The sequence below is a fragment of the Bombyx mandarina genome, chromosome 16 (assembly GCF_030267445.1).
Source record: "Bombyx mandarina strain Sakado chromosome 16, ASM3026744v2".
Taxonomy (NCBI): domain Eukaryota; kingdom Metazoa; phylum Arthropoda; class Insecta; order Lepidoptera; family Bombycidae; genus Bombyx; species Bombyx mandarina.
Window position 1 is genome coordinate 6,077,932 of NC_143222.1, and position 26,474 is coordinate 6,104,405.

Genomic DNA, 26,474 nt, shown 5'->3' on the forward strand with positions numbered 1-26,474 from the left:
AATATTTACTGATAAATTGAGTCCCTAATAAAAGGCAAAGGTTAAACAATATAAACAGGCAAAGACAAAAAAATACTTAAGTACCATTTATTGACTAGATGTGTGGACGAGCTCACAGTCCACCTGGTGTTAAGTGGTTACTGGAGCCCATAGACATCTATAACGTAAATGCGCCACACACCTTGAGATATAAGTTCTAAGGTCCCAGTATAGTTACAACGGCTGCCCCACCCTTCAAACCGAAACGCATTACTGCTTCACGGCAGAAATAGGCAGGGTGGTGGTACCTACCCGTGCGGACTCACAAGAGGTCCTACCACCAGTTTAGTCCTCTACTTGTCATCCAAAATATTCACTTGTTTTATTGTTCAGATTTTACCGAGCTTTAGGTTATGTTATGTAAAAAAACGAAATATTTTTCTTTTCAAAATGTTAATAATGAAACCAAAGAGAAAATTAAACACTTACAACGAGATAGATATCAGTAATTACGGTTGAGTTTCACGACCAGGTGAAAAATAATCAAGACGAGTACACCATGAAGTGATCGTCGCTTACTTGAATTATATATTGAAATCTCAATTGTTTTGTAATAACGTTTGTATTATCTTTTAGCATTACAACCCACAAGCCGTAACTACTTTACTTTTTTTATTTAACGTAATTTCTAGATGCAAAGGAAATCACGGCAACAGCCAAAAATCTAAAGTATATGACAAGGTAACACAGGTAATTGAACAGTTGAAAACCACCAGAGACAGATGCGCAGCTAGTATCAATTAGAGAATAAAGTGAACACAAACCGTTACAAAAACAACGAAATCAACAAAAAAAAACCAGATACTACAATGAAACAAATAGATGTTTATAAAATAGTTTTATTAAATATACTACTTGCTATAATTATTTCTTTTTTGTGTTTCTTTTCCCTTTCGGTTTTATTGTCTCTGGTTCGGGTTCAGATCTGTAAAAATATTTTTCTTGTGTCATTAAATATTTTACAATAATGCCTCCCTTCATGTAGTCAGTATCAGATCAGCTCGTGGAAGTCGATCGTTGTCCTCCGGAAGCTATTATTATAGTTTTTCTGTAATATTGGTGAGGCAACCGTTATACAATTGAGACTTCGATCTCATGTTTCAAGGTGGGTGCGGGCGTTCACGTGACGACTCGAAGAGTTTGACGTGTGAACTGGCCCATAGATACAGCCTACTAAGTTTCTCGTCGGATCTCTGACTTGGTCGCGATTCTGACCGGTGGCAGATTCAGCGAAGCACTGCTCTTACTAGGGCCAATGTTAGCAAATTCTCTCAGGTTGAACCCCGTGAGCTCACCTACCGGTCTGCGCGTAGTTGGAATAGCTGTTTAGGCTACCAACGATTAGGTAGAGAATAAAGAAATTAGCTCCTAATAGCAGATCAGACCTAAATTGCTCCGTTAATATCTGGCTTTATTTAATAACGGGGTTTTTTGGCGGGAACGCGAGGAGTGAATTTGTGTGATTTGTTTTATTTTACCTATTTAGTGTTTCTTCAGGTTCAAAGGTGTAATAACGGTGGTTTATTAACTGTTTAATATCTGTGAAAGCGCACAAATGTGGGAAAATGAAACAAAGCCGTTGGCCGTAACTTCTCGGGATCCTCCAAAAAATCCACTGAAAAAATCTTAGTAAATGACCACCATTTTACTGAATTATATTTCATCCCATATCATCTCATCTCATTTCATTTCATTTCATTTCACTCCATATTATCATTTTTCTAAAAATTAGAATATAAATTAAAATAAGACATGACTTAAAGGTATTAGTTACCAGGTCATGAAATCCATTTAAAAAAAAAATTAATAACGAAAGTGAATACAAATATTTACTCATCGCTCGCCTCCGGTGTTTCAGGTATTGTGACGTTTCCTTTTGACGCTCGTTTACTCTCCATCAGCTCACTAGAATCGTCCAATATTTCTTGTTCCTGTTCAATTAATGATTCAAATTATTTTACGAATAAGAAATTAATATCTTAATAGCTTTAGTTTCGGTACGATTTTATTTCCTAATCACAAAAATATGTACGATGTCACTGTATATGGTGCCATATTATGAATTATAGAGGTGATCACAAACTTGACTTCAACTGACCGCATAACTTTAAAAAACTAAGAGTTAGAAATCATCTCTTAAGGTTGGAGCGGCATTTATGTTATTAATGTCTATGATTCCGGTAACCACTTAGCCCTAGGTGAGCCGTGCGCTCGTGTAGCGGGTAGCTATCATAGAAGTCAAGATATTTGATGGATGCCTGAACCTCGCTAACTCCTAAAAATAAGCTTGCATATCGTCGTTGTCAAGCCAAAATCTGCTATGTGCACTTTTTGAGATATTTACTTTTTGACCTTTTCATATAATTCAGAGCCCTATCTACCGTATAAAAAAAACTATTATGTGTCTATAGCTTTAATATTTATCTATAGCTTTCACTTGATATAGTTCTTAAAAATTCACCTTCTTATAAAATTTTATACGAAAATGTTTTTACTCGTTAATTCAAAATAGAGTTTTTGCACATCGCAGATTTTGGTTTGACAGCGACGATATATACAATTTCCGAACTCGGACCGTCAGTCTACCGAGCAATACCACCCGCTCGGTGGAAACTATTCTCTTTGACCTCACTTCGAAATTCGTTCACTTTATATTCACCGAGCCCATTCATTGTCACGCCAGACTTTTGCGCATGCCTAGCCGCGAGGAATATACAAAGTGTTACAAAATATCCCGTAAAAAACATAATTAATTATCAAACCTAAAAATTTTGTCAACCCTTCCCTAGTAAGTTGGTATGTCAGGGATCTAGACTATTTAACAGAAAGGCCTATATAAAGGTACCTATTTTACCTAATAATTGTCTAATTTAATAGTTTCTCCATTTTTCATTCGTAAATGTTTGCTCCAAAGATGTCATTATACTTGAGTACTGGCTTCAAAAAATGTCAAGTTGGAAAAAAAAATGTTATTAATTTAAAATCTCTTAATATTTTTGTCTTTCCGCGAATTAGGTAGAAATGTAGGTCTATTCTGCGTAGTTTACTCTTTAATTTTACTGAAATAGGGATTACACATCAGTAATTTTTTTAGGGTATGTTATACAGCGTTACTACGGTTCTTAAATATTGTGAATGGACTCGTTATAAGGTCCCATTTAACCTCCTTTTGGCTTTACGGGTAGTTTTGTAACACCCTGTATATCGAATTCTTAGATTGAATTATAACGTAGCTCCATACGAATTTATAGGTAATGTAGGTTGTAATACGTCTCTTTTTTTGTATTTGACTGAATTATATTTGACTAATTTCAATTCGAATTGAACTCGAAATTTAATATTCATAGTTTCGTTAAAGCAAGCTATGCACCGCGCGAGCGATCATGTTAGCGTTCACAGACAGCGCCCTCTGGTGCCCACCATCTGGTAAATTGTCGCCAACTTTATTAAGTGTTGCATTAAAAAAAATTTAAAAAATTTCATATTCAACTAAAAAATTGATAATAAATTTTAATAAATTTGTTTTAAAAATAGTGTAAGAAAAAAATATTTTTCTTCTATTTTCTATAAAATTTCTATATATTTTCTATTAAAGCGTATTTTGTTAGTTTTTTAAACTATTATTTATTTTCCATTTTTTAGTTGAATTTAATTTTTTTTCCATTTTTTTTTAAATATTGAATTGTCTTAGGTCCTTAATAAGTATATCAAATTTCGAGTTAATCCGACGTTTTGAAAGTGGTCAAAATCATGTTCAAAGATTCCGTTACATACGTACCGTCTGAAGCTAATAAAAGCGTATTAAAAAGTCTTACCATTTCCTTGTCGTAAACAATAGTGTGGAGTGTGGTATCGTCGAACGAGTCTTGGAGAGAATCGCGCGAGCTGCTTGCCGTACTACTGCGCCCCGACGAGCGTGTTCCTGTTCTGACTTCTCCTGGAAAATATTTAAAGTTTTTTTTAAATTATGAAGTGACATATTAATTGAAAAATTTACTGTTCATTAGTTAGTTAGACATATTAATTAAAAAAAAAAATTGTTCATTAGTTAGTTCATTAGAGTTATGTAAGAGAGTTTATACAGACAATAATAAATGCTTAAAATTTTTGATAGTAATATAGATTAAGTTTATATTACATTATATTTGTTAATAATAAAAAACATAATATTATTATAACTTAAAATTTTTTATTACAATTCCTTCACTAATTAATCGAAAGGAACTTCATTCCATCCGTGTGTACCTTGACACCTCTCAATTTTTGTTGTTGCCTTGTTTGCAGAGGATCATACGGTCCACCTGATGGTGAGTGACTGTCGCTCATGGTCATCGATAATGCAGGGGCACAGTCAATTTATTTATTGAATTGTACCTTTTTTATTTTTTCGTTGAGTCCCATTCGATACGGTCGATTCGCGGCTGGAGGAGTGCGTGGTGCGGGCGGAGCGCCGCACGGTCACGTTCGACACGTCCAGCTCTGCGGGCACGCTCGGCGGCGGAGAGGCCATCTTTGTTTTAGACTCTTTGTCTTTTTGACCTTTGGATGAAACTGAACATTTTTCGGTTAATGTGATTGTTTACACTACTAAACACTAATAATGAAAAAGTTGACGGCAATTTACAATCTGGCCTCAAGCTAGGATTCCCAATACCATTTTTTTTTCTTTTTTCTCCTTGTGAGGCTATTTCAGCTTCGCCCTAACGTGTAGGTGACCTCACAGGGCTCAAACCGGGAGTGTTGCTAACACTGGCCCTAGCAAGAACAGTGCTTCGCAGAATCTACCACCGGATCGGAAACGCGACCGCCCGAGAAGATCCGGCGAGAAACTCAGTGGGCTGTGTTTATGGGTTAATTTACTCGTCGAGCCCTTCGTCGCAAGCGATGGGTTCGGCGAGAGCAGTGACAGGTGTTTGTGGTGCCTAAAAGCACCGTTAATGGATCGGGAGGATGCGCAATAACGTGCTCAGGGCGACGTCGACTATATTACACCATGGAAACTAATGCTCAATACGGGAATTCAATACTTGGTCAGGCGCGCTAACTGTTTTACTAGCGAGACCGCAAAATAATGCAACTTAATTAGATGCGTGAATGGATAAAACACAAACAAATAAGTCTATAAAATTCATATTTTATATTCTTATTTCGGTAACGGTACCTCACCTCTATCGACGTCCACCAGGGATCGTTGCGATCGACTTCGTTTGACACCCTTTTCAGTTTCTTCACTTTTCTGTTTGGACTTTTTGATGGTTTCTGTGACTTTCGCTTTGTTGGCCGTTTCAATGGTAGACGATTTCTTCGCCGGCATCTTCTTTTTTGGTACTGTAAAACGTTTATTTGCATTTAATTTGATTTATACTTTACGAAAATGTCACAAAAGGCAAATACATACACATACAATAAAGGTATAATAATTGTAAACATTTTTTTAATGTAGGTCTGAAAACTCTGTTAAAGATAATTTTACTGTTTTATAAGGCTTTTGAGGTATTTACTGGCTGATAGGCAACTATAAAAGTAGGCAATACTAAAAAAATATTAGACATTTTGTATTTACTATAAAATGGGCCATATGCTTCATAATAGGAGTTCAAAATAATTAATCAGCATATAATTTTCAGAAGTACTATTATTATACTAGATATTTAATGAATTAAATAAGAATATTAATTATAAATAAACACCTTTTGATATTTTAGCTTTCTTCACCGGAGATACTCCGCTGCTAGAATCCGACAATATATCTTTGGTATCTCGTATTGGAACAGATTCTGATTCGGTAGACTGTCTACTGGACTTTGTATTACTCTCTTCAGTTTGTGATTTTTCTGTAAAACATTTAGGTATAGAGTATGGTATTCTACACATCGACCAACATATTTAAATAAAAACAATAAGTTAGTCGAGTTAAGGCGGGACTACATAATACACGATAATATCCATTCATAAATGAAAGTGGTTATTCGTAAATCGTCAAACATCGAGTATGCTTTTTAATGCAAAGTGAACAATAGAAAATAACTATCGTGAATATTTATTAGTTATTACTATTTATTAGTTAGAACTATTTATTAGTAAATACGATAGGAATCTAATAAATGTAAAAAAAAATACAAAGCATCGTGCTGTTATACGGGATTGTATAAATCCCTTTTTAAAAAAAACTAAATTTTAATTTACACTGGATTTAATTAAAACTTATTCAATAGTAATCTCTATATATAAAAATGAATTGCTGTTCGTTAGTCTCGTTAAAACTCGAGAACGGCTGAACCGATTTGGCTAATTTTGGTCTTGAATTATTTGTGGAAGTCCAGAGAGGGTTTAAAAGGTAGATAAATATTACAATGCTCGGAATTAAATAATAATAACAATTTTGTTTTTCCTTTGATGTGTCCCCCGTCGGATCGATTCCTTTTGTTTGTTTTATGTTTATTTTATACAAAAGTTTATGTCTTTTATTTATCGATTGAGGCACTACGAAATCTGACGGGTCAGCTAGAGAAATATAAAAGATTTAGAATTGTATGGATACAGTGATAGGCGTGAACGCGGCGAAGGATGGAGACGAACTGATTGAGTGGAGCGGAAATGGTAATGAGGTATGGTATGGATAAGGATATGGCAAAGCTGATGCAGCAGGAATACGGTAGGGTCTGCATATCTACGGCACTGAAGTCCGGATATAACAGTACGCACCTTCTGGTATCTTACAGAAGATTTCAGTTGGAGACGTCTCATCGATTTCGTCTTTTTCCTCGACGGTTTCGTTGACGACCACGTGCGTACTGCGCGCTATCGGTTGTGCTGAAAGTTATTTTATTTAAGGTAATTATTTATTTACAATTATTCGGTAGGCAGCGGCTTGGCTCTGCCCCTGGCATTGCTAAAGTCCATGGGCGATGGTAACCACTCACCATCAGGTGGGCCGTATGCTCGTCCGCCTACAAGGACAATAAAAATAATAATAATAATGATCGACATTGAAACGCAATGTTGCTATGTTTATGTTCAGGCGTAACCGTCAGTACATACTTAACTATTAATATTTTTGCTGATCCTTACGATCGTGTTCGACAATAGTTTTTTTAATTTCTTCATCTATTAAGAACTTTTTGTTTTTTATGTTTTCGCATTTTAAACATAGTATAGAAATGTAATAATAATTTAATGTGGCTAACTAAATAATAAATCGTAGTACCGATATGGACGGATACTTGTATATGTGCTAATAATAAATAATCTTATCTACCAAATTGAACCACTATTTTCAGACAATATTAGACGAATATTACGAAGAAAAAAAAAACTGAATTGAACATAATAAAAAAGAATATCATCAGTGTAGTCAATGTAAAAATCAATTTAATATGATCTATCAAAGATAACTCAAAAACTACTGATCAGATCTAGATAAAATTTAAATAGGACCACATGAGAAGCGGCAGCTTTCACATAGAAAAAGAATAATCCAAAACGATTCACTCAAAAGCTGTGGGATAACACAAATATAAATACGGCCGAATTGAGAAAATCCTTGTTTTTTTAGCTTTATAATAATATGAACCGTAAACTGTTATGCAATAGAGACTAATTTAAAAAAAAGTAAATTCTTACGTAACGACGTGGTGGCGCGACCCATCACCATCGTGTCATCCTGTAACGTTCCTTCCGCTATGCCTGCAATATTATATACTGGGTAAGCAACAGTGTTACAATTATGAGATTATTGTACTCTCTATTTTCAGATGCTTACGGTTTAAATTAGCGCACCCCCCGAAATATCATAGAATATTTCATCAATACTCTCTCTCTCTCTCTCTCAATACCTCGTTTGCTCTTCGAATGCAATTAAGGTTATTATTTAAATAGGTAATAAATAATAAGCGCTTTGTGTTCTGTATTAGTTGAGACATATTTAATGAGCCTACATTAGATATAGGTAGTTACTAATTTCAAAAATATTTAAGATTTTTGTTTTGTATCAAACAAGTTTACTGCCGGACAAGCTTGTCGGTACAATTTGGTATTAACATCAAAAGTATTGACAATTTTTGGTATACAAGAACAAAAGTGGGTGAACATTGAATATAGGTAATCGACAAACGGAAGATATTCTATCGAGCGAGTGAAGTTATTGTGTAAACTAACGGTCCGTGTGTTATTTGTTCGGGACTTCGCAATTTAGGTATCTGTCAAATATCTTCTGTTCAATAACAGCTACCGCTACAAATACTGATGATTTTTGGCGGGAACGCGAGGAGTGAAGTTGTGTGATTTGTTTTATTTTGTCTATTTAGTGTTTCTTCGGGTTTAAATGTGTAATAATGGTGGTTTATTAACTGTTTAATATCTGTGAAAGTGCACAAATGTGGGAAAATGAAACAAAGCCGCTGGACGTAGCTACTCGGGATCCTCCAAAAAGTCCACTGAAAAAATCTTAGTAAATTACCACCATATCATCTTAATTCATTTCATTTAATTTCATCCCAATTGATTAGTGTCTCAAATTAATCATCTTAATTTCATTTCACTCCGTAATATCATTTTTCATAAAAATATGAATAATATAAATTAAAATAAGACATGACTTAAAGGTCTCAGTTACCAGATCACAAAATCTCTTAAAAAAGGCTACAAATACTATATTATATTCTTACAAAAAGCAACTGCATTAGAACTCACTCGAAATTTTGTGGAGACTGGCTCGTTCGGTAGCTTCCAAAGCGCCCAAGTAACGTGTTAAGTTTCGACACGATTGTTTATCGGGTAAATTCTGTGTAGGTAAAATAACATATTATTTAATTTTTAAAAATTTATTGCCTTATATAAGTAGAAAAGTGAGGAAGATTTGTGATCCATTTGGAGGTAAAACGTATCGTAAATTTGGAAAACGGTAATGTGTTCCGGTTAGAAGGGGTCGGTACAGCTTTTATTTATACAACAGATTTGAGGCTGAGATTAATGTCTCATCAATAAAAATATTAATTAAAAGTCCTGTGCCCATTCTAAGTTATTTCACCAGACCATTAATATACACGTACCATTTTTCAATACATTCGAAAATGTTGCCTGTTTTTTTTATTGCTTAGATGGGTGGACGAGCTCACAGCCCACCTAGTTAGTGTTAAGTGGTTACTGGAGCCCATAGACATCTACAACGTAAATGCGCCACCCACCTTGAGATATAAGTTCTAAGGTCGTATAGTTACAACGGCTGGCCCACCCTTCAAACCGAAACGCATTACGGCTTCACGGCAGAAATAGGCAGGGTGGTGGTACCTACCCGTGCCGACTCAAAGGTCCTATCTACCACCAGTATAACGATACAAAGAAAGAACAAGTTGTCCGTTACCACGCAGAGGTCTCTGAGCGTGGCGGCGAGCTCGCTGGCGCGGCGCACGTCCCGCGGTGGCGCCAGTAGTGCGAGCACGCGGCACGCCAGCCCCGACTCCGGCGCCCCGCTCCGCCGCACCAGGTACTGGCACAGCACCGTCGCCATGCCCGCCTGGCTGTCTTCCAACTGTTCAAATGGAAAAGCTTAGATTAATTACATACATAACATTTTGTTTATGTTACATTATGTTTTTATAATTATTATTATATTACGTTGTGTATTTGTATGTATATATTACATACAAATATATTTCACTGGATTAGTACACCGCGCGTAATTCATTTCCAAATAATTCTTGTCCACCTAATGGTTGTCTGGAGGTAATCGCTTTTAGAGATAAAACTGCCAATTGTACTTTTTTGTATTTAATGTATTGCATTGTTTATTTCTTTTTTTAGTGTATAATAAAGAATACTCTCCTCTCTCTCTTTATGCCAACCGTATCTCCCAGTACCGTCCTCAAATAAATGGCATAGTATACCTTACGATTTATATTTGTTGTTGCTATGCAATGCATTCGTTTTTTTTTTATAAATTAACTCCAAGATTTGAGAGAAAAATTATAAAAATTGTTTAAAACAAAAGAATAATAATAATTTATCTTCCAAATTTGAAATTTCAAATCCACCCGTTTTCCTGCCAAATTCACAATCTCAAACGGTTTGGTATCATCTCCGATGTGGCCCGCTTATTTCAATCTAAAGTTTAATGTCTCATTTCCAAACAATTTATATATTATAATTTGTATTATACCAATTGTTATTTGTTGTTAATTGTATTATACAAATTATTTCCATTTCAATTGATCACACTCACTTCGTAATTAGTTTTGGTTAGCGACACAATGAATCTGACGACGGCTTCTTGGTCGATTTCTGATAGAGGAGAACTGGCTGGTGCGTTCGCCAGGGCGCGTATGGTGGGCAAAGTTGCTTTCTGTTAAATAAAAATAAAAAAAGTCAACAAGCGTCACTAAACTATAAGGGTATTTATATTAATAATAGTGGTTACGTTTATTTGCGTCTTAGCTTCACACAAATATTCAAGTTATTTTATATAATAGATATATATACCTTTATGGTTTGTATCACGCATTCATGTTGTTCTAGAATCGAAGCTGAGCCATATGGTACAGTATCCAGATAGAGTAACTACCAGACCAATAAGGTAATTTGATGATGAAAGATAGATGGCTTAAATAGGTATGACGTTAAAAATAATCTGAAGAAGTCTTGGCTCTTAAACTTAGACTATTTTGAAACAGAACAAGTCATACTGTTCATTTATTGTAGCTAATTTTAACTTAATATTTTATTATAATTTATTGTATGACACACACACACAAACACTCTAACACACACACTCTCTCTCTCTCTCACACACACACACACACACACACACACACACGTACGTACTATATTCTTACAGATCGTTCTTCCTGGTTAACTTTCTTTACCTGGTGACCTAGCACTGAACCACTGACTTTTGTAACACAGGTTTTCCTAGCATAAAAGTCAGGGAATTTTGTTATTGTATACCTCATAAAAAAGCCATGTATATTATTATATTAGTGTTAAAAATTTTTGTACGTGTTTGCATTTTAAGAGGCTTGAATAAATATTATTATTATTATTATTAATTTAGTGTCAGTCTTATTGGCCAAGGTAAGTTATACTATACTGAATACTATACTGATACATGATTTTATTCTCAATGGCATCGCAGTAACGGGTATTGGATCCTGAAGACCATAAATATGCAGTACTGTTGTAACAAGTCGAATCACAACAAACCCACCTCTAATTTTAATTTAAATAAACAGAAAAAAATCGGTTGTCTGTAAAGTCGGTTTACTGACGATAGTTGAACGTGACGTCATAAGAAAATACGCCTCAGAGCGAGGTAACGCCGCTTGAGTCATGATTTTTCGTGCGTGCAGCCGGCTCCATCGAATTATAAGACTTTGTCACGTCAAAAATACTACTTATTTTAATATGAAGTAAGTTATACCTGTATTTGTTCTTGAGCGCCATCAACGCACATTGGAAACGTTTGGAAGAACACCCCGATTGTTTGACGAAGCATATCTTCATCGACTATGGAACAATAAAAATAATATAGCTTTTATTTTTATTTTTTCTTACACTAATACTATACCTGATTAGTTCATTTTTTTTTAATTTTATGACCTGGTAACAGAGACCTTTAGGTCATATCATATTTGGAAAATGTTCATTACTTTGGGCTGATTAGTTCAAAGTTCGAGTTCCGCAAAGAGCATAGCGAGATACTACAATTTTCAAGAAATGTATTCTATAATCAAACTTTTTTAAATTTTGGAATTGAGTTTACATACGTATACGAGCAATCAGAAAAAATTGTAATTCAATCATAGACTTACCCGTAGCAGGGTTGAACCATAGCAACAGTAGTCTGCTAAGAATCGCCGGTGACTCTAAATGACCTAAGTGTAGAAGGCGGCACATCCCTTCCACTATAATCAGTCTGTATGCGGCGCACTGTTTGAAAAAATATAGTAATGTAAGCTTGCACGTGTAGCTTGCATGTTTTTTTTTAAGCTGGTAGTGATCAAGAGTGTCTGGTTTTAATTTCAGTGTACTAATTTACAAAATGGAGCTTCACACAAAAATGAAGTTATTTTATAGAATTAAAAATAATGCAATTGCAATTATTATTGTTTTAAGTCTTTATTAATGCTTATTTATTTGCGTTCTTTGGATAAATTATAGTCTATCCCGAGTATTTACATATCGTTAAAAACAACGTGAACCAATTAGCCAATTATTATAGAAAATTACAGATACAAATTTTAAAATAAGGTAAATTAATGGGTCTTTATTTCTGATTTTATGTATCATTTAACATAATTAAAAACAAACAAGTTCATAATTGGGAATCTTGCCAATCATCTACATTACAAATAGTTCAAGAGAGTACTAGAGATGAACTCACTGCGCTGTCCATAATCTTCAGGAGCAGTTCTATGACGGTGCTGTGATTCGGTGACATTGATATTGCTGACTCTGATATATTCCCTGCAACCGAATTGAACCAATTTAATATATTGTTTACAGGCTTAAGCGGATAGAGACATAGCCAAAGTGATTGCTCAGAAAAAGTGGAAGTGGGCCAGCCACATATGTCGTCGCACTGACAATCGGTGGGGTACAAAAGTACTGGAGTGGAGACCTCGTACTGGACGTCGTAGCGTAGGCAGACAGCCAATGAGGTGGACCGATGACCTGGTCAAAGTAGTTGGCAGGGGTTGGATGAAAAATGCAAGAGACCGAAGAGCATAAGGTGCATTCAAAGAGACCTAAACCAAGCATTAGGTGGATACGGGTTGAGTAAGAAGAAGACAAGTCAACCGTGAACATGACTTACGTGTTTTAATAGAAAAATCGTTACCTGTTTGCAAGATTCGAATACTGGCATAGCCGCATCTCAATACGAGTACGCAGGGCGGGATGTCTATTGATTGCACTTTTTTATTGATCAATTGCAGTATTTTTATAACTGACCTATAGAGCTCTGATAATTCCCATTATAACACAGTGGTTTGAGCTTGTGCTATTATAATTACACATGGTGCGGTTGGATTTTGGCTTATATACTATTTCCATTTCTTTATTTTCTCGATGACAGTTATCCGGCAATCGTTTAGTTTCTTACACTTTGTAAAAAAATATCGGGTCTGTTATCGTATTACGTTTATCGATAGCTCCATCCCTATCAGTTTTTCCGACTCTGCTATGACCTTGTACTTGCGTAAGCGTCATATTTTTATTAATTAATAATTATGTATACATAATGTAAAAAAGATGCTCGCTCAAGTATCCACAGGAGCTGTCATCAAGAAAATAAAGAAATGGAAATGATATAGCGACTAACCTTCGTCATCAATAGCATCTATATACGTGCTCCGTTTTCGTGAGGCGTTCGCAGAGTCGGTGACGTCACAGGTCAGCTCCGTCGCTTCGTCCTCGAACACCTTAGCGCCGTGCACGCATAACAAATCCACTATGCACTTCAGCACCGTCGATACGACGGCTTCGTTTGAAGTGTCTATCAACTGTGAAACAAAACAATGTATTATTGGCGTCGATTTATTTATTTATTGCATAGATGGGTGGACGAGCTCACAGCCCACCTGGTGTTAAGTGGTTATCTACAACGTAAATGCCACTACCCACCTTGAGATATGAGCTCTAAGGTCTCAGTATAGTTACAATGGCTGCCCCACCCTTCAAACCGAAACGCATACTGCTTCACGGCAGAAATAGGCAGGGTGGTGGTACCTAACCGTGCGGACTCACAAGAGGTCCCACCACCAGTAATTACGCAAATTATAATTTTGCGGGTTTGATTTTTATTACACGATGTTATTCCTTCACCGTGGAAGTCAATCGCGAGCATTTGTTAAGTACGTATTTCATTAGAAAAATTGGTACCCGCCTGGGATTTGAACACCGGTGCATCGCTCGACACGAATGCACCGGACGCGACGTCTTCTTTAGGCCACGACGACATATACGTCCTGTAGAATCTATTTTTAGTTTGTCCTTACGGAATGAAGACAGTTTTTTTTTTTACTTTTTATTGTATTAAATACTTTTGCGGCTTAATTTCGGATTAATTATTTTCAAAATGTTTACAATTTAGGCTTAGGTTTATGAACAATTGATAACAAAAATAACTTCCTTTTCAATAAAAATTATTAATTTTTAATTATAACCCAAATTTAATTCATAGTTTTGCATTGACAATAAATTAGTTATATAATTCTGATAGTGAGCTATGAGAAATAAATCATTATAAGCAGTAGCGTGGCTATAATATTTCAGACCCGCGGCAAATAAATTAAACGAGCCCACGTCAAATGAAAAATATTAATTTAATAAATCACTGAAGTTGTTGCTCAACAGTATTACTTATTATGTGTGCAGAGTATGTATTTAGCAATTTTAATGTTCAAAAGCGTAGATATTACAAATTTATAATAAAATAAAAGGTTTCTAAAATCATTACTTACATCTTTGATTGATTTTAAGTATCTTTTTATAAAAGATAAATTTTATAAATTTATGATTTTAACGAATAATCGTTAAAATTTTATATTTTATATTTTACTTGAAACTCGTGGCTCCTCGGCCGTAGTCTTGTGATATTTTACCAGCAAGTATAGCCAGACAACAAGTTATAATCAAGACGCTAATTTGTTGCTAAATTGTTAAATTTGAATATAATTATTCAAATTTGTGTGTATAACTTACGTTTGCAAAGAAGAATGATTTGTTTTCTTTGGCGAATTCCTTGTCTAATATACCGAATAGAGCTACAGTCTCCAAAGCCGTTTCGATTATTTCGGGATTTTGAAAGATCTCGACCTATAGAAAATTTAATACATTAGACATTTTTTTTAATTAGAAGTAATAAGTTTTTATTAGTGACGTTCAAAAAGTTATCTGACCTCCAACTCATTGAAGATCATCCTCAGCATCGGTGTGACGGTTTGCAGTTGTGGCGTGTCGAGGGCGCTGTTCAGTATCGTGAGGCATTTGTTCAGAGTCGCGGCATCCGACAGTTTCTCTCTTATCGTCTAAACAAATATTGTATTATTATTTAAATCGTCCTAAAATTTGTTTTTAATTTTATTGCTGTAAATACGCTGGCTGGCTGGTCTTTCTAAACTTCAATGGTTGACTTCATAGCTTCAACGATGCTGCCATGCTGAGACATGAGTGAATATTCCCAATTATATAATGACGGCGGTGGTACATTGAGTGTTTCATTAAAATCGGATGTCAAAAAAATGTTATTGATAAAAAAAAATTGATTTACTTTTATACTGTTAGATGTTAGACGTTACATAGCAAATAAACATTACATAATATACTACTACATAATATAATATACACATATAATAATATAATATACAAAAATAGCTCTGTCTATCTGTTACGTTTTCACGTTCAAATCACTGAGCCGATTTCGACAAAATTCGATATGGAAATAGTTTGAACCCTGCGAAATAATATAGGCGATGATGCGGAAGGACACCTAGTTCTATAACAAATCTTACTCTAACGAGCCGATCGACATATTTGTGTGAGATATTTTTAAGTTAACTTACCGGTGCTGCTGGGGGAGGCGGCGTTGGTTGTATGTTCAATTCTTCCAGTTTCTTTTGTATGTCTTCTACCTAAAGCCAGGGTAAAAGTGAAACTAAATTAAAACATATTAAATAAAAGTAGAGATCGGTTCTGAAGCGAGTCTGGGTAAATATTTACTGTTTATGAATAAGGTAATGAAAGATTTTTTTTTATTGCTTAGATGGGTGGTTACTGGAGCACATAGAAATCTACAAAGTAAATGCGCCACTCACCTTGAGATATAAGTTCTAAGTTCTCAGTATAGTTACAACGGCTGCCCCGCCTTTCAAACCGAAACGCATTACTGCTTCACGGCAGAACTAGGCAGGGTGGTGGTACCTACCCGTGCGGACTTTCCAGAGGTCCTACCACATGTAAAGTTGTAGAAAATTGGTTAGTTACCTTAGCCTTACACTGGGCCGCGAGGCTGTAGTTCTGATCTTTTACGGCTTCTTCCTGCGCTTCCATTGCCACGTTCAGTGAAACACGAAGTCTTGCTCGCTGTAAAATGTTATTTTGATAAAAAAACAATCTGAATCTCATATTTAAACAATTTAAGGTATATTTAGACCACCTGATTTTACTATAACTTATTTCTTTATTGTAAGATATAAGACTCATAGATGTTGGTACAACTTTTAAAAAAAACTATGTTAGAATTTATATAAAACTAATTATTAAAAAAAATATCGGTTGTCTGTAAAGTCGGTTTACCGACGATAGTTGAACGTGACAACGTCATAAGAAAATACTGATGGAATGGTTTCATTTTTCAAAAGAAAATTTTAATTTTATTTGTTTGATAGATATTTTGTATAGACAATTGACACCACATTCACTTTTCACTGAACTTCATACTTGACGAAAACATGTATATGTATTATTGTATAGCAGCTGTCCACGCGGATGCATCGCTCACTCAAGTAGGGGAGAGACAGATGTCGAACGCTGCCGAACGCGGAGGCCGATTGTGCCTCTTTGTCGCTCGCTGCGCGCTCTCGCTTGCACTTCAAGCCTTAAATGGAACGCCTCAATGAGTCATGTTTTTTCGTGCGTGCAGCCGGCTCCATCGAATTATAAGACGTTATCACGTCAAGTTGAGTCACATCATCAGCTGTACGTACTATCGCATTAGACATAGCACTGCAGCGATTCACGTATATGCAGTCCAGCGGGCTTGCAATCATATTTAGAATGCTAATAATGAGCACAGGCTCTTTTTCATTGGTCGTTAGAACTCACATTCGGGGTACGGGGGATTTCCTTTTAAGCATATGCCACAGAACCAGCACGCGATAGCTGTTTTCATTAGTCGATAGATAGGACCAGCTTGCCGATTGTTGGATATTGTTCACCACGCATTTGTTTTGTAAGACTTGTACTGAGCACACGTAGCTGCTATCCATTTCGGTTTTTATATAAATCACTTGTTACATTCCATAAACATTGGGTAATCTCGATACGTTTCTACTACTTTTCATTATACTCCCGTACAAAATCAGAATCATATTCGTAAACTGAGTCGACTTACACCAACCGCTTTACACCAACCGATGAATTTCATTGGTTGTTAGGCCGTGTGCGGGGAATACCCGTACACCAACCGATGAATTTGTTACGCCGTGTGCGGGAAATACCCGCATGCTGTATATAGATCAAGATTGTATAGATTGCCTACTTTAATTAGTCGATAGCCCGTATTCGGGTATACCCCGCACGCTGTATAACGACTGAATTAACGACCAATGATAATGAGCCTTACTGTATTAAATGTTCCATCGAGAAATATCGACCACACCAACTAGTACAAAGGATTATTTGGGATAATTGCACAAGATTTCTGTACGATCTCAGAAATATTTTTTTCTTTTCCCATTAAATCAAGGAATGAAACCCCTCTTTAATATGATGACGTTTGTGCTTTAAAGGTTTGGCCCTGTCCTTGGCATCCCCTATGTTCGGCAGCATAGAAATAAGAAAGTCTACTGATATAATAATATATTAAAGAAAGTCTACTGATATAATAATATACCTATTATAGTTTTGGAAGGTAAATTGCCGAAGTTTCTTATCCGTAAAGTATTTGTTTTGAAATTCTATGAAATAGATAATAGTAACAACTTTATTCTATGTGTATAACGGCAGTGCCACTGTTCAAACTGGTATGCATTACTGCTTTGCGGCAGAATATATGGACATTATTGCGAGTTCCCGGTTGGTACCGCTACCCTGTCCAACTCTGCCAGCAATGACGCGGTACGTTTCTAAAATAGGACATATTCTATTTAAATGCTATTTAATTCCTAAAATTCATATGTGAAGTGAGTCGCGTGTTCGTATCTAACGCAATACAACTAAAAATAATCCTTTTAGTGCTGAGCTCATTTTCACACATTTAGCAGAAATTGCTAAAGGATTTATGAAAAAAAAACGTTGCAAAAATTTTAACTTAACAAATCAATACTAAATTCACAGCAAAATAATTTTACATGGTTATTTATAAATGTTATTAACTTATTAAAAACGTTATGCATGCGCGCGCTAAGACACGTCCGTACAGGTCGATACCTAATACCTATAATCGAACTGCGCCAATATTCGGTATTTCGACGTTCTGCACTTTATACGCATTAATAGAGAGTCGATCTATCGACGGTTCGCGCTCTAAGGGTTAATGAATAATTGAATATGCAATTTCGAAATGGGCACATCTCTGAAAAAATTTTCAGAGAATTTTCAGGAAATGAAAAAAACTGATTATTTTCTAAAGCAGTGTAAAATTTAAAATATTTACTTTTGAGATATATTTTAGTGTTAATTAGCAATTGAAAATTACTGGAATTATTATAAAATGGGTGCAGGTAAGCCTCAAAACTAGATGTATATGAAAAAACGTATTTGACAAAATATGCAACATGTGCCCTTTTCGAAATTGCATATTCAATTACAGATTATACTAGATCATATTTTTTTAAGAGATTTTATGACCTGGTAACTGAGACCCTTAAGTCATGTCTTATTTTAATCTATATTCTTAATTTTATGAAAAATGATATTATGGAGTGAAATGAAATGAAAATGATTAATTTGAGACATTAATCAACTGGGATGAAATTAAATGAGATGATATGAGACGAAAAATGGCGGTCATTTACTAAGATTTTTCAGTGGACTTTTTGGAGGATCCCGAGAATTTACGTCTAGCGGCTTTGTTTCATTTTCCCACATTTGTGCACTTTCACAGATATTAAACAGTTAATAAACCACCATTATTACACATTTAAACCCGGAGAAACACTAAATAGACAAAATAAAACAAATCACACAACTTCACTCCTCGCGTTCCCGCCAAAAAGTTACTAGATCATATATGTAGTTATTGTTATAGATTATATGACAGATTATACTAGATCCAAAATTTACATGAAGGATTATACTACCTATTCTATTTGTAATATTTATGAGGTGTCATTTTTTAACATTTTTAAAGTACCTGTAATTTCATTTCGTTAGTGTCAACGGCCGGTGGAGGTATAATAGGGGGCGCTTCCGTTTCTGGAGGATCCCGTAAGGCGGATATGACGCCGCTGATGACCTCCATGCGAGGAGACACTTCGGGCACGACCAGTTCTAAAGCTGCCACTAGTGCGCGGATCACGTCCGAACACAGTGGACCGTAGTCACCTGGAATAAATATGCTGTAGAAGCTAAGCATGGCACGATGCGAAGGTCGCAGCTTTTAATATTGTTCTAGATGGGCAGTCAAACTACCGGCCCATTTGTTGTTAAGTAGTCGTCAAGTTAGTAGGCATTAATCACAACATGAGTATTCCTCATAGAGAAATAAGGTTCAAATAACATTTTAAATAGCGAACAAGAAAAAACATATCCATATTTTATACCTTGCTTTTAAAAAAGCTTTATATAACCATATGTAGCCAGTTCTAGCTTCATATTATGTATAACATGTGGCGAAAGATTATTAATACTTAGTTGCTATTAATAAGTTGTGTGATATGAGATCGAAGTATATTGTATAATATCAGCTCCAGCTCTCTCATACAAGACGCTTGAATACTTCACAACAGCACATCCATAGTATAAGGACAACGAACATCTCACGCGCCGAAGGTACTTATTGTATTCTATTGTACTAGTGGTAGGACCTCTTGTGAGGCGGCACGGGTGGTTACCACCACCCCACCTATTTCAGCCGTGAAGCAGTAATGCGTTTCGGTTTGAAGGGTGGGGCAGCCGTTGTAACTATACTTGAGACCTTAGCCTTAGATCTTATATGTCAAGGGGTGGCGCATTTACTTTGTAGATGTCTATGAGCTCCAGTAACCACTTAACACCCGGTGGGCTGTGAGCTCGTCCACCTATCTAAGCAATAAAAAAAAGGTTCACTAAGCCTTTCACCCCTCGATTTATTAATGTGAATTTTCTTGGTGTTCGTCATGCTCATTAAAGAGCAGTTTAATAAATATGTATTAATAAAAATTAAATTAAATCAATAAAAAAAACTTTACACACACTACATACCATGTATTTGACGCACACACGCATGCATACTATTTATTGTCAAACTTTTGTTCTGGACGTCTGTTGTCAAATTGAGATTAAATATTGTTTGTCTTTATTAATATTTTTTTATAGTGTAGTCTTGGCGAAATTTGTGATTATAGAAGTATAAAATACAATCATAATAGTGTACAAACTTACAATTCCAATTAATTATAGTCGAATTTCGACTACTGCGGGACCTCTAGTTAATATATAGATTTACAATCGAGTCTCACCGGTGAGAACGTCAGTGATGAGTGCTTGAAGGGCGACCCGGCCCGCGGGGTCGGTCGCGTCGTAGGCCCGCAGCATGCTGCCCAGCTCGTGCAGCACATACTGCCGCGTGCTGAACCCCACGGGGTCTTCGCTTTCAGACGGGCACGGTGATTCTACGATACTGAAACATTTCATTATCTGTACTTTTAGAAAACTGACAGCATCGGGGAACGCGAGGAGTGAAGTTGTGTGATTTGTTTTATTTTGTCTATTCAGTGTTTCTTCAGGTTTAAATGTGTAATAACGGTGGTTTATTAACTGTTTAATATCTGTGAAAGTGCACAAATGTGGAAAAATGAAACAAGGCCGCTGGACGTAACTTCACGGGTTCCTCCAAAAAGTTCACTGAAAAAATCTCAGTAAATGACCACCATTTTACTGAGATTATTTTTCATCTCATTTCATTCAATTTCATCCCAGTTGATTAATGTCTCAAATTAATCATCTTTATTTCATTTCATTTCACTCCATATTATCATTTTTCATAAAAATAAGAATATAAATTAAAATAAGACATGAATTAAAGGTCTTAGTTACTAGATCATAAAATCCCATAAAAAAAAGACTGACAGCATCAATCCTGCAACTACTAACGTGCTTCTTTATTGTTACCTGATCGGTATGTAACTCTGCTAATGCCGGCCTCAAGCTCGGATGACAAAAGAGAAGCGTTGAGTTGGAGTTCGACCTTTCCACCGTAAAACGGTCAACGACGAATTTCTGGCGGCGGTTAATTAGTCAGACCCAAATAAGGCTTCAGCGGCCTCGAAGAACTAAGTCTTTTCGAAAAGCACTGCATGGAATAACGCGGGACCCCACCGCGTGTATTTTCACAAGAAAGCCTTATGAGGCCACGTCTGTCAGCATTGAGGATTATAGACGCAAGGAGGGGATCGGTCTGTAGTAAAAACCAGACCAGATATGCTAATTTAATTCATCCCCTAATCCATCTTGTATTGGTATGGTAGACAGGGAATAGTGTCACTATACAACTTTTTGTACTGAAGTGTAATTGAGATTTCGAAGCGTCTCGAGTCGCGTGTCCGCAGCAGTTTATGAGTGTGAACAGTGTATGAGTAAACAATCCTTTATCGCACAGGACAATGTAATATCCGGCGCCCATCTTCAGTTTCGAAATCAAAGCACCAGTGTCTTTGTCCAAAGGGCTCTTCCGTTGAAATATACTGCTTTAGACTTTAGATTAAATGCAGACTCATATATACACTACAAGTGAATTTGTAGCTTATTTTCTAGTTTAATTCGAAAGCTCATGTATTTAGTTTCAATAATAAATATTTTTAATTACGCTCTTATGTAGCCAGTGAGCACAACGAGGTCCGGCAGTATGGTCTCCAGGGTCTCGTCGTCGTCGATTTTCTGCAAGTGCTCGGTCAGGTGTCGCCAGTACCAAGCGGTTTCCTTGTTCAGCTTGTCCGCTGGTATTAATCGTAAATTCTTCTCTGTTGGTAACCATTCTAGAAGTTCCGAGATGGGAAGTCGCCTGTGAGTTAAAGAATTTCGGTAAGTTTTTGAAAATATTTTGTTTTTATTTATTATTATTATGAAAGGCGTAAAGCGTTTATTTAGCTATTTGATTAATTATAGGATAAATACTGAAGGTGCTTACTTAAACAAAGACTCCAGAAGTTTACCGGCTACGTATTGGGAGTCTTTGGCGTCGTGGGCATTGTCTAACCGTATAGCTTTTAGTAGATGTATGATGTTCCCTTGAAATGAGCTTAGCCAGCTCGGAATCAATATTTCTTCAACAACACGCCGAACTCGAACGGAACGCTCTGTTAGGCCGACCTTATAAACAGTAGTAAAGTAGTTGTTTAATATTTAATTCATTCTTTTCATTTAGTTAAGCAAGGATATGCAGGGAAATTTAGTGGTGGTAATTTAGTTCAGCATCTTGGGGGCCCACACGAGAAGGTATCACCACCTTGCCTATTTCTGCCGTATATCAGTACTGCAGTATAAAAGTAATTTGTTTCGGTTTGAAGGGTTGGGCGGCCGTTGAACTATAAAAACATATCTCAAGGTGGGTGGCGGCGTTTACATTCCTGTCTATGTACTCCAACAACCATTTAACAATAAGCGGAGAGTGAGCTCGTTCATCCATCTAAGCAATTCAAAAATGCACTATGACCTTGTAAAGTATAATAATATACAGGACATCTTTATCTTCATACTGGAATGTGTTTTTCTTTCACGACAGTAATAAATAGTAAAAAAAATGGATGGCATGTGGGAAAAAATTGTGAGAAAAATACCAATATCTATTATAATGTAACATCCTGTATCCCTTCTTAAATTTACTTGTATATCAATGACATTGTTAAGAATATGGGTATTCATATTATTTACCTTTAGTGTCAAAACCCTTTGTCTAACGCGAAGCTGTGTTACATTTAGTGCTGCTATATACAAGAATGCAGCACGTCGTACGGCCTCGTCGACGTCACACAGACGTTCTAACACAAATGGTACGTTTCGAGTGCATTTGGCTATTGACATGACTACAGCTCTGCAAAATAAAGATTTAAAGAATAAATTATATAAATAATATTATTATGTTGTGTGTGTATGCATGCATGCATAGTTCAATAGTTTTATTTGTCATTAAGTATATTAACTACCAGTACTAATTATATTACTTTTAATTTTATATTTATCAACCAACCTTCTTACTGAAGAGCTAGGGTCACAGCTCATGTGAAAACGGTAGGCTCTGGTGACTTCATCGTCGGGCTCCATTGGGTTTTGTAGACGTTGAAGAGCTAAAGCAGCGCGGCAACGTACTGCCCCACGAGTGTCTTGAAGCCTTTGCATCTGACCAAAATGAGAAATTTCAGACTTTACTTTAACCCATTAGCTACTGGTATTTATAGATAAATGTGTTTATCTAAACGCAAGATAAAGTTGTAAAAATATATATTACATAGAGTTAAAAAAAAGTTTCAAACTGGCATTCCTTGTACGGATTCATATTCACTGATGGACAAATTGTGTGCCCACACAGGTAGGCACCACCATTCTACCCACATTTACCATGAAGCATCTTCAACTCAAGAGCAAAGCTTTGACAGCCATTACACAATATGATTGAAAATTTTAATTGCATTTTGCTAAGTGGTTGATCTCTATGGGCTCTGGAAGTTTCATAATATTCTATATGGACCTTTACTTTGTCCATCCATTTAAGCAATAATAAATTTAAATAAATAATATAAATTTTCTTTTCTTTTCAGCTTTAGTTTTTTCTTTTTAGCTTTTCAGTTTCACTTTCAATTGGATCACGTGGAAATCAAAATCAATGAATAAATAGGATTCTAGTTATCAGGTAGCTTTTCATAATGGAGATACAATGCAGGCACAAGAGAAGACTCACCTGTGACGCAAGAAGCTTATCACACAAATCATCATCAAGAGAAGCATCTTCACCAAGAGCAGCTAATACGGCTGCCAGCAACTGACTGGCTCTATACCTGACAGATTGTCCAGAAACACATTGACACTGAAATCACAGGAATAAAAGATTATGAAGGGAACTTGAGCTGATTTAGATTGTAGTTAATTTTCTTTTAAGTGTTTTTTTTTTAAATTGTTGTACACAATCATTAGCTTCCTGATTTCAGATGAGAAACTTCTAGATGAGACCAGCTATGGCAATGTGAATATGGTAAATTGTATTGCCTTCAAGAACTACCAACCCCCACCCCATGAACTGAACCAAAAATAAGTAAATAGTAGATACTTCTTGAACTATTTTTAAAAACAACAGCTGAATGATACACACTATTTCATTCTGTCATTATGTGATTAAAATATTTTAAAAAGTACTAAAACAAAGTTCTAGACTCTATCTTTATATTGATCAAATAAAGTAAATATCATACTTACATCAAATATTACTTCAAAGATAAACAGCAAGAATTCTTCTTCATCATTTAGAGAAGTACAATATGTAGCCACAAACTGTATTACACGATCAACATTAGCACTTGTATCTCCAAAAGTAAACAGATACATAAGGGCATTTTTGAAACTTTCACGGAATGATTCTTCATCTAACTGTAAATGTTTTAATAAACTTACAACTTGTAATGTATATTTTAAGAATGTTAGAAATAATCAGTATGAATAGATTGCAGTGAAATAAATGGAGCACATCATAGTACTTAATTTGAACGAGCTGACCAGCCACTTTGTGTCAAATTGTTTTCAGAGCTGATAGACATCTAATAACATAATTTTCATCTCACCAGTAAAATGAAATGTCTATTCTTTTATGTTGTTTTTTCATTCAAAATTCTCCACCCAATAAAATATTTGCTTCTTACTGTGATACTTTAAAAAGTCAGCCTTTGTCAGAATTTATATATTTCATCCATTAGCAAGCCGCAATTACATTGACAAAAGAATTTTGAGAGCAATATTGATCTCAGTTGATACTTTCACGAATTCCACTCCACTCATATGACCATTTTTATTTTACAAATTTTATAATTTCATTTATTGATGCACAAAACAAATTACAACCATATAAATTATAAGTTTAAATATTTAATATAGCAATTTGGATTGCAATTCAAAACAGGTACATACAGAAAAATTATAACAACTGAACAAGCCTAAATACCTTGTATTAATAATAATAATAATAACAGTTCTTGATAACGGTCATGTTATGCTCTACTGGGACCGATCTATTATCACAGATATGTATATTGTTGCCAATAAGCCTCTGATATTGTGATAATAGATCGATCTGCGCGTCGAGCAGTGTTGGTTGATGTTACCATTCCTCATGACGAGAACCTCGTGAAGGCAGAAAAGGACAAATTAATAAAATATTTAGACCTGGCCCACGAGACTACCGCCATGTGGCATGTTGATTCAACTATCATTGTTCCAATAGTTGTGTCGGTACATGGCTTGATAGCGAAAAGTTTCTATCAACATCTTAAGAAACTTTCGTTATCTAGCTGGGTTAAGGGCCTAATATAGAAAGCAGTTATCCTCGATACTGCACGCATTGTGAGGCGGTTTCTCACTCTGACGTCCTACCCACCGGGGGCTTGTGTCGTAGACACCGCCTTCAGCGGCAATCTATTTTTATAGTGTTTTTTAAAAATTGTATTTTTAATATCTTTTTTAAAAAATATTATAAAATTAATAAGATTTTAAATAAATATAAATAAATAATAATAATAATTAATACAGTTATAGTTGAAAGTGAGAAAATAAATATTTTGTGCTGGTGTTTATGAACAGTGAGAATACAAGACGAATAAAACAAAAACATTATTCACTAATTAAAGACTAGCAGCCAGTTTACCTTCCTATATAGTTTACTCATTTCTTTAACATATTTCTTGTGTTGTACAACATTAAATTGGACGTTTTGAAATATTTTGAACATTATTAGATTGTTTCGCGGGTTTGGTCTAGAAGACAGTACAGTGGTCGGTATCTCAGCATCCGTCGGAGCCATTTTTATTTATGATACTCAATACACGAAATCCTAACACTGCATTTATATTTTATTATAAAATGATGTACTTTAAATAAAAAAAACTAGATACCAACGACAAAATATTTGATATTTTGCCAGATTTAAGGGCGACCGTTGTTGTTTTGTGATTTAAATTTGAGTAATCAAATTGAGTGTCAAAGTCAAAGGAGTACCGTAGCTTTTTGTTAGAAGAGGCGAAAGGATTTTATCATACGGCCGCATCTTTGTTGGTTTCAGAAATCAAATCCATATCTGTTTTATAAAAAGTATTTAGGAAACACCAACTGTAACATACCTCCAGATAGGGGCGTCATTGCTCGGTACACTGACGATCTGAAAGATGTTTTTCGGTGCTTGCATAAGATTATCTTCAAATTGTAATTAGCGCGACTCGGGTTTTGCAAAAATATATTTTAATCTGTGATGGTTACCGTTTCAATTAAAACGGAGCAAGTGTAATTAAGTTATTTTATTTGAAATTTATTACATGAAATGAAAT

The 26,474-nt window shown here is 35.4% G+C and overlaps 2 protein-coding genes across 3 annotated transcripts in view; both read right to left on the reverse strand.

Annotated features, from left to right (window-relative positions):
• Window positions 1-26,474, reverse strand: part of LOC114246752 (uncharacterized) — a 148,679-nt gene that overhangs the window by 103,234 nt on the left and 18,971 nt on the right. The gene's annotated exons all lie outside the window — the stretch shown is intronic.
• Cap-G (Chromosome associated protein G) lies at window positions 863-26,120 on the reverse strand. 2 transcript variants are annotated; one of them, XM_089733745.1, is made up of 28 exons: window positions 25,799-26,120; window positions 24,361-24,531; window positions 23,849-23,974; window positions 23,141-23,289; window positions 22,825-22,984; window positions 22,082-22,263; window positions 21,761-21,955; window positions 20,415-20,575; window positions 19,109-19,299; window positions 16,018-16,116; window positions 15,597-15,665; window positions 14,934-15,062; window positions 14,737-14,850; window positions 13,355-13,535; window positions 12,416-12,498; window positions 11,844-11,961; window positions 11,453-11,538; window positions 10,259-10,378; window positions 9,401-9,568; window positions 8,731-8,821; window positions 7,663-7,725; window positions 6,745-6,852; window positions 5,730-5,873; window positions 5,206-5,367; window positions 4,414-4,590; window positions 3,855-3,973; window positions 1,873-1,970; window positions 863-964 (listed from the first exon to the last, which is right to left on the reverse strand). In XM_089733745.1, exons 1-28 carry the CDS (start codon window positions 25,952-25,954, stop codon window positions 904-906), a joined length of 3,681 nt encoding a protein of 1,226 aa, XP_089589871.1. In that variant the 5' UTR covers window positions 25,955-26,120; the 3' UTR covers window positions 863-903. The 2 variants fall into 2 exon arrangements, with proteins under 2 accessions (XP_089589871.1, XP_089589870.1); XM_089733744.1 differs by having other exon boundaries at window positions 3,855-3,976.

Bases quoted from the DNA above. Each gene is read 5' to 3' on its own strand.
- Cap-G (XM_089733744.1), bottom strand. From the start codon at position 25,954: ATGGCTCCGACGGATGCTGAGATACCGACCACTGTACTGTCTTCTAGA. The intron at 13,536-14,736 runs GTAAGTTATACA...TTTGTTTCACAG, and splicing joins AATCATTCTTCTTTGCAAAC to TTGATAGACACTTCAAACGA. The intron at 4,591-5,205 runs GTGAGGTACCGT...AAAAATGTTCAG, and splicing joins CCTGGTGGACGTCGATAGAG to TTTCATCCAAAGGTCAAAAA.